Below are 10986 nucleotides of genomic sequence, written 5' to 3'. Positions count from 1 at the left end.
CAGCATCAATAAACTAATTTTCACTTCATGTGATGTTTGGTTTGTATTCCTCACAGCTGTTCTTCCTGACTTTAGTGGTTTTTGTTTTTTTTCATTTACAGTGAACACCAGGTAACAGGTTATATTTATTGCAGAGCTACAGGGTAATACGATGTTTACATTGTACAGGTGTTTCTACTATTCTGGTCGATTAGTGTAATGTACAATGTATCACACAAGGCTGCTCTCAGCCGGCATTTCAAAAAAATAAATTTGAAAATCAGATGAGAACCAAAACAATTTTTGCAGCTTTTACACACAGTCTTTATAGATGACAAGCAGCTTTGTCACTTTCAGTCAATAATAACATCTTTTCAGGTGCCTTCCTCTAACAATATGCCACAAATACTTTCAGTACCAATGCTTGATGTAAATTCAACTTTGTAGTGTTTGGTCTTAAATCAGTGAGCAAGTGGTCTGAAGCTGATTTGGAAGAACCTCAATCATGTGCAGTAGTTTATTCAAACATTTCCTCCGCAGCATCATTCAGGATACAAACTACAATACAGTTTCAATAGTAAAAATGATTTTGTTTTAGTCACCTCAAGCTCTTTGTGAAGTTTTTTTTTTTTTTAATGAATATGATCCATACAGCATAACTGTTGTGTAACATAGAAAATATGAATTATATCGTATCTTATTAACAGCATGAGGCCTAAAAATACAACCACAGAAACCCAGATACTGTATTTTGCTATTACACTGAGTGATACAACTCTCATGACCTTATTTCAAATTTGCAGCAGCTTATTTGCAAATTAACAAAAAATTTAGGAAGAAAACTAAATATGTTGCCCAAATTAAACACATCAGCTTGAATAGTTTTCCTTCCTTCCAGTTATACAGTATTCAGTTTCCTTATGTTACACACAGTAAAAACAGGTGCAAAATTGCCCTTTACAGGCGGCAAATAAGTACTTTTGATCGCATTGCTTGTTCACATCAACCAACTGAAGAAGAAATGCCCCAAATGATGAACATTTGAACATTTTAGGAAAAAATTACTTGTCAGGTGAAATGCCCAACAGATTTAAAAACAAGCAGCAATCAACTGTCACGTTTTCCTTTGCTTCCAAAGTATCTTCGCGCAGAGGAGAAAATAAAAGCAGCTAAGCAATCAAGGACAAGCTGTTAACTAGGAGAGCAAACTAAAAATTAACTGTAACATTGTACGGTTTATCCCTTAAATGATGAGTTGACCCAAATTACAGAAACACATTTTCCTCTTCTACAAATGTTATCTAACCATGCAGATAGTTTCAGGTGGTGAGGTTTCCTGCCGAGACCTCTTCTGTCACCCCAATGCAAGAAAGTTATATTTTTTTTTTGTTGTCAAAGCATCAAAATAATGAAATTTCAGGTAGAGCATGACCAGTCCACTTTATGTAGCTCATGATAGATATATTATTATTGCTCTATATGTTCATCAGTAACTTTAGAAACAGTGCTGCCGTTACATAGTTTGTCCACCAGAGAGCACTGACAAGTTTATTTTTACACTCTAAAATGCCAATATAGCAATAAATCAAGACTTTAAAAAACTCAAATATCAATATCGGCCTCAAAGTCCAGTATTAGTTGGGCTTGTTTTTTCCAGCAGCATTGTGTCTTGGTCCTGGTTTCTCCCAGTTAAAACCATGAGTGGTTAATACCAGTAGGGGTAAGTAAGATTTGTTTTTTGTTTGTTTGGGGTTTTTTTTAAATTGAGGGTTGCTGAACTCCATAATCTTTATCGAACCAAAAACTATTGTTCTATAGGGAATACATGGCACTAAAAATCTGAGCTGATTACCATTACACACACACACACACGCGCGCGCAAACCATTCATTTACATCAACCTCTCTTGCACGCGTTGCTATAGGACCATTTGTCATTTGAATCTAGAAACTACGAAACGTTGTCATGTCCTTGGGCTCTTTGCTCGGGACGCACCAGTCGTCGGCCTCGTGCATTGTCTTGTAGTGTTTCCATGCCGACTTGTTGTACACAGGGAGCCTCTCGATGGACTCTGTGGAGAGAGCCTGACAGAAAATAGAGAGGAAGTTTAAACAACTGCATCCATTCTACTTTCCTTTGGGAGATACATACTGTTTATATAAAAAAAAAAAAACTCAATTACCCGAATGTAGATCACAGCATCAGTTCCATAACCCTCTAGAGAGTAAAGCTTCAGGTCCCCTTGAAAGTACCGCGCATACAGTCGAGAGATGGGCAGGCCATACCCGTAACCAGCCTGGACAAAAACAAAGCAGAGCTCATCTCTCCAGCCTCAACACAATCCAGACTCAAGCCCCACAATCTAAAACAACAGAGTAGTCGGCCGTTTCACGGCAAAGAGCGAATACTACGACAGTCGTGTGTGTAAGAGTCAAGTCGGTCTGGCACTGGAACAAGTTGATGCTACAAACTGTAGACAGACTGAACATGAGGCAGTAAGAAGACAGTGTGATGTGATTAAAAGCTCAGGGAAAAAAAAAAACAAACTAGCAAGTGGACCATGAGTTTAAGAACGAACTTTGAAGACTTCTCATCATCTTAGTTAAGCAGCAAAGTACTAGAGATGAAGTCATATCAGCTATTGAGCTTGTGTGTCAACAGATTCCTGACTCTGTGATGCTGTTGAAAGCCCTGGAAAAAGTTAGCACATGTACCCACAGTTGGGGCTGTTTAGTCATGTAATTGTACAGTCATTTCCGTAAGGGGACAGATGAACGAGATTTTAAAAAAGAAAAAAAGTTTTATAAGGAAACTTTGCCCACATTTTCTCGGCCCCGTTCACCCGCCAAAAACCGTACTTTTATGTATTCACTGCTGGTACATAGGTTGTTTACGTGTCGATTGCGCTTGTGGATTAAAAACAAAGCAGTAAAATAATCACAGAACTCTCCGGGACAAATAACCAGTTAACATGGGCCTTCACAGCACTCAATGTGTGATTATTTCCCTGACTCAGCTATTTATTAATAGAGAGCGACAAATAAAATCTCACCAACAGTAAACATCCAACAAAGATAAATGACACAGGTGATTACAAACATGCAGTTACTGCACTCTGGGTTTTACTATATAAAGTTCAAAACCCCTCATCACTTACAATGTGACATACAGTAATTAGGGTGAGTAGAAGAAGCAACTAGAATAAGACAGGAATACTATAAGTTTATAGTCTGTGCATCCGTTCCAGATGCATCTAGAGCCAAGTGGGGAAAGGGTTTCGCTGTTCACATCCATCCACGTCAGGAATACTGACCAGAGGAGCAGCACGTGAACCGTCGATGCTGGGCCGAGGAGCTGTGGAGTACGTGTAGGTGAACAGCCTGTCAATCTTCCGCAGCGGCACGCCTCCTCCGCGATCACTCACCTGAAGAGGAGCATACGATATGAACACATGTTGCTTCAACAGGCGAGGGGTTTATTTTGGTAAGTTTTAGCGGGACAAAAAAAAAAAAAAAAAGGGGGAAAATCAGAGAAGAATCCAGCAGATCAGACTGATGTGGAGCAGTGCAGATTAACCTTGACAGTCAGATCTTCAGTTCCCAGAGCGACCTGTGCGTGGATAGAAGGATACTCCATGGCGTCGCCGTACAACTCCATAGTGGCCCGCATGGCGTTCTGCAACAAAGAAAGCCACGCCAGAGATTTTCAAAAACCTTCAAGTGTAAGACTGCTTTTATTTGATGTGACCAAATAACAGGATAATTAAAGGTTAAATCAGCGCCAAAATTCTGTGAGGATAAGTGTAATGCTCAGTAATGCCTATACATTCAGAATAGTATATTTTATAGATATGTATATATGTGTATATATATATATATATATATATGAGGGGAAGGGCCCAAAAAGCAAATCATACCTTAAAAAGCTCAAACACCATGTGATACAAATGGGATGGAACGTAAACCATACTGATGGGTTTTCCCTGCTCTTTGACTGTCAGGACAAATAAATCATCAAAGATTAAATTCAGTTTCATCAGACATGGTTCAATCAAGGAAATCACATTCATATACATATTTATTCATAATGCAATTTTAAGTGCTTGAGATAGCAAGCAAAAAAGGAAGTGTGTCGGAGAAACACGTGTGTATGCTTGTAACGTACAGTACGTCATTAAATGTGCCTGTGTGGCTGCATATAGTTGTTCTTTCTAGTATCCAAACATATTACCGTTGAATTCCTCCAGTCGCAGCTCAGGAGAGTTCATGTAATACCGGTCACAAAGATTTCGTGCATTTTCGTAGGCATCTACAAGGAAGATGTTTGTTTTCAGGGAAGAACGAGAAAGACTCTTGAATACTTAAATGACAACATATTCGGACACCGTCACGGCTTGTTATTACTTGCACATTTGCCTTCTTAAAAAAAAAAAAAAAAAAATTCATTCTCACCTTTGATAACCTCACTGACACGACAGTTTGGATCAATACTGCCGATCTGTTTGGGATGTGCTGGGTTCACCTTCACCTTCCCCCCAAAGAGGAGCGCTAGGAGGAAACACACAGGGATGTAAGCATGCAAAACAGTACAGCAAGTGAATTATTTCAAAGGAAAACACATTCAAAATGGACTTAATGATTCCACGAAGTGCTTGAAGATACACGTTTATGTAAATGTCAATTTTTATTATTCGGGACTTTTTCAGTGCTGCTGAAATAAAGACGTGCACTGACAGCGATCTTGCAGGTTTGGTGTATGTCACACTGCGATAGATGGGTCTAATAAAATCTTAGTTGATCAAATCTCTGTCAGGCTCCATGACATCATGAAACACGCCAATGTGACACGATCTCTTATTGTGAGCGCAACCCTGTCAGTCTTGTTTCTGTATGAATAACTTTGCAGAGTCATGCTATTTTCTGTAGATTTACCACTAAGTGTCGCTTCTTTTTTTTTTTTTTTTTTTAACCCTTTTGTTATTTAGCCCTTTTTCCTGCCTAATGTTTTTATTGAACCTGCAACTTTTATTGTTAAACCTTTGTTCATTGTTTGACGAGAATCTACTCACTGTGCTGGTTGAGCAGCATCCTGATGGATATCCTGCTCATGTAGAAGCGATCCAGAAAATACTGAACATTTTGGCTGACGACTGGGTCTGTGCCGTAAGTCTCTTTGTACTCCACGACTCCCTGGGCCATGGTGGGAATGACATCATTGTGGCGATTTCTGATTTTTATCACGGCATCTGTGAAGCTAAACAAAGACAAAATGGCCACAGCAAGAAGTGGATAAGCTTTCTGCACTGAATAAAACACCAGAAATATTATATAATATAATATTGTGTAAGTTTTGATTTACTTACTCATATGTGACTTTCTCATCATCTGCGTTTTTGTCTTTGAACTCAAGAATCTCCTGCAGACTTTGCATATACCTGTGTAGGAAAAAAAAAAACTATCTATCTATAACTATCTATTTGAAGGCAGTGTAATTCAGCATAATTAGAGAGATGACTGAGAAAAAGCAAAACCCCCACACCAGCTCTGGACCAACCGGACTGATGGAGTCCCTAGCAAGTTGTCTGGCAACAAGTTGATCTCTTTCATGATGTTTGCCAACCTCACAGGCAACTCCTGTCTAAGGAAGGCAAACGATGTCTTCTCACAAGCGTTTTCTGAGCCTGGAGGGTGAAAATAAAAACAGAAGTGTCAAAGTTTTCCTCGTATTATCATTTCAAATAATAATGTAGGAGAAGTTGTCGCAAAAAATGTTTTATTATTGATGTTGGTGTGTTTTTGGTAATGCGCTACCTCTGGAATAAGGCAACATGACAATGTAAATTATGAAAATTAAAAAAACAAACAAAACATATCTACATTCATCAATTTTGCCGTATCCTTTATACTGGGCTCATTGTGGGTAATGCTGCCAAGTAAGGAGCCAGGCTGCTTTAGGTCAGTGCTGCATTGTTATGATTTTTACATTAATGTAAAGTAGTGTCTTGCTTTGTCAGGGGTTTTTTTGTTTGTTTATTTGTTTTTTTAGCTGGATTGGCCAAAAACAGATATTTCTGTCTGATTATTTTATCTATAAACAGTTCCTCAATCAAGTTTCCATTATATGCACCACATTATGATATAGTATATCAGTATTGTGTTATAAAACACATGTGCCGCAACAAAGGAGTTTATCCATATTCTCCACCCCTTGCTGCCACTAAAGATAGTTTGCAAACTGGGCAAAATGCAAACCTGCCCCAGATCCTTCAGGCTCCATATTCCTGTGGGGCAACTGGTTTGTGGTAGTTTCATAAAACTACCACTAAAACAGGGCTGCAACTAACGATTATTTTCATTACTGACTGAATCTGCCGATATTTTCTCAACGTTCATTTTGACTATAAAATGTCAGAAAAGAGTGGAAAATGCCTTTAAAAATTGCCCACAGCCCAGGGTGACATCTTCAGACGGATGTCTGACCAACAGTCCAAATCCCAAAGATAATCTGTTTACTATCATGTATGACAAAGAAAAGCATCAGATCCTCACATCTGAAAATCTAGAATCAACAAATATTTGGCTTTTTTTTTTTTTTGCTTAAAAAAGTACTAAAACGATTATTTGATTATCAGAACAGTTGCTGATTACTTTTATGTCAATTGACTAATCCATTAATCGAAAAAATGGTTGCGGCTCTACTCTAAAGCATGATGTCAACTGAAATGGCTCTTGCATTTTTACCTGATCTAGAGGCCCCTGTCTTGCTGGTTGGATTCCATGTGTGCGTTTCTCTTGGTACAGCTTGTGTTCAATCACACCACCAGAACTAAGTGACCCATAGAAAGCTGTCTTTTCCAGTTCGGTCTTATTTTTGGCCCCACTGGTGGGTTAATTGGTCCCTGTCTTGCACAGACAGGATGGCCCCTTATCCTTTTTATCTTGTGTGCAAAAGTGCCCTTCACAAATGACAAGTCCAGACCTTAACACCTCTGTGGAACTTGTAGTTTTATCTGGCTGATAAATGCCTTTAATGAGTGGTTTTCAACCTGGGATTCTGGACTCCACAGGGGGTCAAGAGTTGAATGTAAGGGGTCGCCAGATGATTAACAAGGTAAGATCAAATAAAAACATTTTGCTGTTCTCTTATCTTTGATTTTTGTTGTGAAATACTGTATATTTTCCTCCAAAACGCCTATTTAAACAATGCGAGAAGGGAAATTCGATATGTGATTAACCTATTCTTTGATTCATGGATATGCAACCACTCCCTTGAAAGAGACAAACACATCGCTGTGTGCACGGCTGACCTATGCGTGGGTTAATTCTACTGTAAGTGTGTGTGTGTGTGTGTGTGTGTGTGTGTGTGTGTGTGTGTGTGTGTGTGTGTGTACTACCTCTTACCAAAATCCAGAAACTGCTTCATTGAAAGAGGGGAGGGTGAGAATTTGGAGTAATAGTCTATGTCCTTTCCTATGGACACGCTGCTCCTCAGAAACCTTAAAATCCTCATGTTGACGGGCGCAGTGCTCGCTCTCTCGGCCGACGGTGTTGTTAAGACGGTGTCAAAAACTGAAATGGTAATTATTAACTTAATGACAGGTAGATCATCTGTGTTGACATTAGCCTGTCGCCTAATTACAGCATTTCGCAAACACACTCGTTAAAATAAACGTCCTGATGTCAAGCGGTTTAGAGAAATTTGTTCAGCCATAGTCACCGCTACCGTTAAATATTCCGGTTCCTTACTTCAGTTTACTCGTTGCTCAACCCTTGAAAGCAGGAATGTCAACATTGCAGGAGCGCTGAACGGGTAGTGTGCAGCTAAGCTAATCCAGAGAGTCACAGCGATGTCAAGATAAGTCATTGCCTGTCGACTTTGTTAAGAAAAAAAAACTTTATTGACCAAAATATATTACCATTTTGTTTGTTGTCATCGTTAAAACAGTAAAAAATTGAGGATGCGATGAGAGCTTATCGTCAGTGTCGTGTCTTTTATATTTAGCTTTTTTATTTGTCAGTGCGTTTTAAAGAGTGTTTTGATATTTGACATCGATAGCGCGCCGTTATTATCAGTTAACTATATAAAACTGCATAACTTTGTCGGTACTTGAGCGAAATAGACCGTTTTTTCCTCTTTTTGAGTCATAACGTCAGTCGGCAATCAGCTCGTACTCTACCCATGCAGTGCTTTCTATTCGTAAACTGTTTATTCTTCTTTGTTAATTCTGATTTCTAATTTAATAAGCTAAAAGAGACATTCCCTGAGATAGGTTTGTCAGGCAGCAAGCTGTACCAATCAGATACTAGTTTGGTTCCAGACAAGGGCGTGATTGGACACTGTATCTGTCAATCTTATAAGGAAAAGCCGTTGCTTGTGCTCTGGCAGACAAAACTCTGGGCAAACATTGGCTACTGGTCCTAACTGCCGTCATTTCCTGTAGTCGTCCATAGAAATGCCTGTGTGACGAAGCATCGAGGCTGTTGGCCACGTTTTTGAGAAAGATGTGTTGTTAGTTTTTGGTCCCTCTCGGTCAAGATAACGTCGACAAACATTTGATCGTTTTTGTTAATTGCTAACGTTTGGAAAGACATCGTAGGAGGAAAAGTTTTCTAGGTAACTTCAGTTCAACTAGCTCGTGATTGTGACCCGCCAAAAGCCACATACGTTGAGCGAGGAAGTGACCATTTTGTAGCTTATCTGCTTTCGATAACGCTATACTTTATCTCCTTGGGAAGGAAAATGAGTGGCGGGTTTAACTTCGGGCAGCCCTCTGCGGGCTTTACCTTCGGAGCTCAGAAGACCACAGCCACAGCCGCAGCCCCCGGCACGGGCTTTGGGCTGACAAGCTCCACACCTGCAGCCCCCGTAGGGGGCTTCACCTTCGGCACTTCCAGCCAGGCCAACACCAACTCTTCGGGCACTTTTAGCTTCGGCACCCCAGCGAAGAGCACAGCGGCCGGCGGAGGATTCTCTTTTGGGACCCCCAGCACCACATTCGGTCTGGGTACGACTCCTCAAACTACAGCAGCGACAGGGTTGACTTTAGGCTCCACGGCAGCTCCAGCTGCGGGGTCAGGGTTCACCTTGAGCGGCGGTTTGTCCGCTCAGACCACCGCTGCCGCCCCTGCAGGAGGTGGATTCACCTTTGGGACCGCTCCTCAGGTTCAACCCCAACTTGCTGCTGCAGCAGCTGCAGCAGCAGCAGCAGCAACAGCCGCGCCAGCAGCAACGACAGCATCAGGTGGCCTCTCGTTTGGAGGGTTCAGCTTTGGAGCTTCAAAGGTCCAGGTGACCACAACTGCAGCCGCTACCGCTCCCACAGGAGGAGGCTTCAGCTTCGTCACCAGTGCTCCCACCAACCTCACCCTGGGCACCCAGCCCCAGCCAGTCTCCACCGCTGCAGCCACAACAGGTCAGAGTGGAGGATTTGCCATTGGGATTAAACCTGCATCGACCCCAGCTCCGCCTGCATCGACCCAGCCAGCCCCAGCTTCAGGTCCCTCTCTCTTTGCGACACCTATCTCTACAGCTGCAGTTACTGCCACTGCAACGGGCACAGGCTTTACTTTGGGTGCAGCTCCAACTTCAGCAGCAAGCACTACTCCTGCAACATCCACAGCAGCTGGTGGAGGTCTGTCTTTTATGCTCAAACCTCTGGGGGCAGCTACCGCCACCTCCACCTCCACCTCTGTCCCCGCCTCTACTGCCACAACTGCAGCTGCCACAACAGGTGCTGCCACATGCTTTACACTGGGACTCAAACCTGTGTCTGGCACAAGTACCACAACAACTGCCACAGCCACAGCGATCACTACAACCACGGCTCCTCCAGTGATGACCTACGCCCAGCTAGAGGGTCTCATCAACAAGTGGAGTCTTGAGCTTGAGGACCAAGAGAGACATTTCTTGCAGCAGGCAACTCAGGTGAACGCCTGGGACCGCATGCTGGTGGAGAACGGAGAGAAGATCACAGCCCTGCACAAGGAAATGGAGAAGGTGAAGCTGGACCAGAGGAGGCTGAACCAGGAGCTGGATTTCATCCTGTCCCAACAGAAGGAGTTGGAGGATTTACTCTGCCCGCTTGAGGAGTCGGTGAAAGAGCAGAGTGGAACCATCTACATGCAGAACGCCGATGAGGAGCGTGAAAGAACGTACAAGCTTGCAGAGAACGTGGATGCACAGCTGAAGAGGATGTCCCAGGACTTGAAGGAGATCATCGAGCACCTCAACACATCCAGTGGCCCAGCAGACACCAGTGATCCAGTAAGATGAGATCAAATTTTAAACTTGGCTTGACAGATTTTGGTGCCTTGACATTTATTGCTGCAAAATAAATTAACATCTGCTTTTCTTTTCTTCTTTTTTTTTCCTTAGCTTCAGCAGATCTGTAAAATTCTCAATGCCCACATGGATTCACTTCAGTGGATCGATCAGAATTCAGTCCTTCTGCAGAGACGGGTGGAGGAAGTGTCCAAACTGTGTGACAACCAGCGCAAGGAGCAAGAGAAAACCTTTCGTTTAACATTTGACTGATCTGGAATAAATATGTTGCCCCCGTATATTGACATTGTGCTAATTTTTACAGGGATGTTTTTTTTAGGCGTCAAGATGTTTTGGGTTTGCATTCATCACAATTCCTGTTAAACTGCTTTCCCCTCAACTGATTGCAGTTTTTTATGGGTTACATAAAGATTGATATTTTCGATTCAATAGTTTTTATATAGAATAGTGAAAATGATCATTTCCTCTCATGTAAATGCTTTGCTTGTTCTAAAGAATATAATTAAATAAACTTTTGGATTAAGGCTCTGTTTTATTGGTTGGTTAAATAAGATAATAAAACACAAAGAACACTGCTACTTAAATTATATCAGTGCTGATATATCATTATATGTCTTTCTCGTAAGAGCTGCTTGCTTATAGAATTTGTTATATCTTCTTCATAGAGCCAGCCTCTCAGTTGTGAGGATTTTCTCCTTTTCTTTGCCTTATGTTATAGTAAACTAA

The 10986-nt window shown here is 41.5% G+C and overlaps 2 protein-coding genes across 3 annotated transcripts; one reads left to right on the top strand and one right to left on the bottom strand.

The window, feature by feature from the left end:
* Window positions 1-1357: 1357 nt before the first annotated feature.
* On the bottom strand, window positions 1358-7510 carry pdk1 (pyruvate dehydrogenase kinase, isozyme 1). Its single transcript, XM_040148346.1, has 11 exons — window positions 7380-7510; window positions 5518-5659; window positions 5342-5413; window positions 5048-5232; window positions 4431-4526; window positions 4210-4287; window positions 3896-3972; window positions 3556-3654; window positions 3293-3403; window positions 2162-2275; window positions 1358-2063 (listed from the first exon to the last, which is right to left on the bottom strand). The coding sequence occupies exons 1-11, from the start codon at window positions 7486-7488 to the stop codon at window positions 1923-1925; spliced, it is 1224 nt and encodes a 407-aa protein (XP_040004280.1). The 5' UTR covers window positions 7489-7510; the 3' UTR covers window positions 1358-1922.
* Window positions 7446-10538, top strand: nup62l (nucleoporin 62 like). Of its 2 annotated transcripts, none has more exons than XM_040148344.1 (3): window positions 7446-7555; window positions 8715-10242; window positions 10354-10538. In XM_040148344.1, exons 2-3 carry the CDS (start codon window positions 8719-8721, stop codon window positions 10510-10512), a joined length of 1683 nt encoding a protein of 560 aa, XP_040004278.1. In that variant the 5' UTR covers window positions 7446-7555; window positions 8715-8718; the 3' UTR covers window positions 10513-10538. The 2 variants fall into 2 exon arrangements, with proteins under 2 accessions (XP_040004278.1, XP_040004277.1); XM_040148343.1 differs by lacking the exon at window positions 7446-7555 and adding an exon at window positions 8262-8592.
* Window positions 10539-10986: the final 448 nt, after the last annotated feature.

The sequence above is a fragment of the Xiphias gladius genome, chromosome 16 (assembly GCF_016859285.1).
Source record: "Xiphias gladius isolate SHS-SW01 ecotype Sanya breed wild chromosome 16, ASM1685928v1, whole genome shotgun sequence".
Classification (NCBI taxonomy): domain Eukaryota; kingdom Metazoa; phylum Chordata; class Actinopteri; order Istiophoriformes; family Xiphiidae; genus Xiphias; species Xiphias gladius.
Note: the sequence above shows the minus strand (reverse complement) of the source record. Positions and strands in the feature narration are given on the sequence as shown.

Bases quoted from the DNA above. Each gene is read 5' to 3' on its own strand.
- nup62l (XM_040148344.1), top strand. From the start codon at position 8,719: ATGAGTGGCGGGTTTAACTTCGGGCAGCCCTCTGCGGGCTTTACCTTC. The intron at 10,243-10,353 runs GTAAGATGAGAT...TTTTTTCCTTAG, and splicing joins CAGCAGACACCAGTGATCCA to CTTCAGCAGATCTGTAAAAT.
- pdk1 (XM_040148346.1), bottom strand. From the start codon at position 7,488: ATGAGGATTTTAAGGTTTCTGAGGAGCAGCGTGTCCATAGGAAAGGAC. The intron at 5,414-5,517 runs GTGTGGGGGTTT...TTTCCTACACAG, and splicing joins GTCCGGTTGGTCCAGAGCTG to GTATATGCAAAGTCTGCAGG. The intron at 4,288-4,430 runs GTGAGAATGAAT...TCTTCCTTGTAG, and splicing joins TGTCAGTGAGGTTATCAAAG to ATGCCTACGAAAATGCACGA.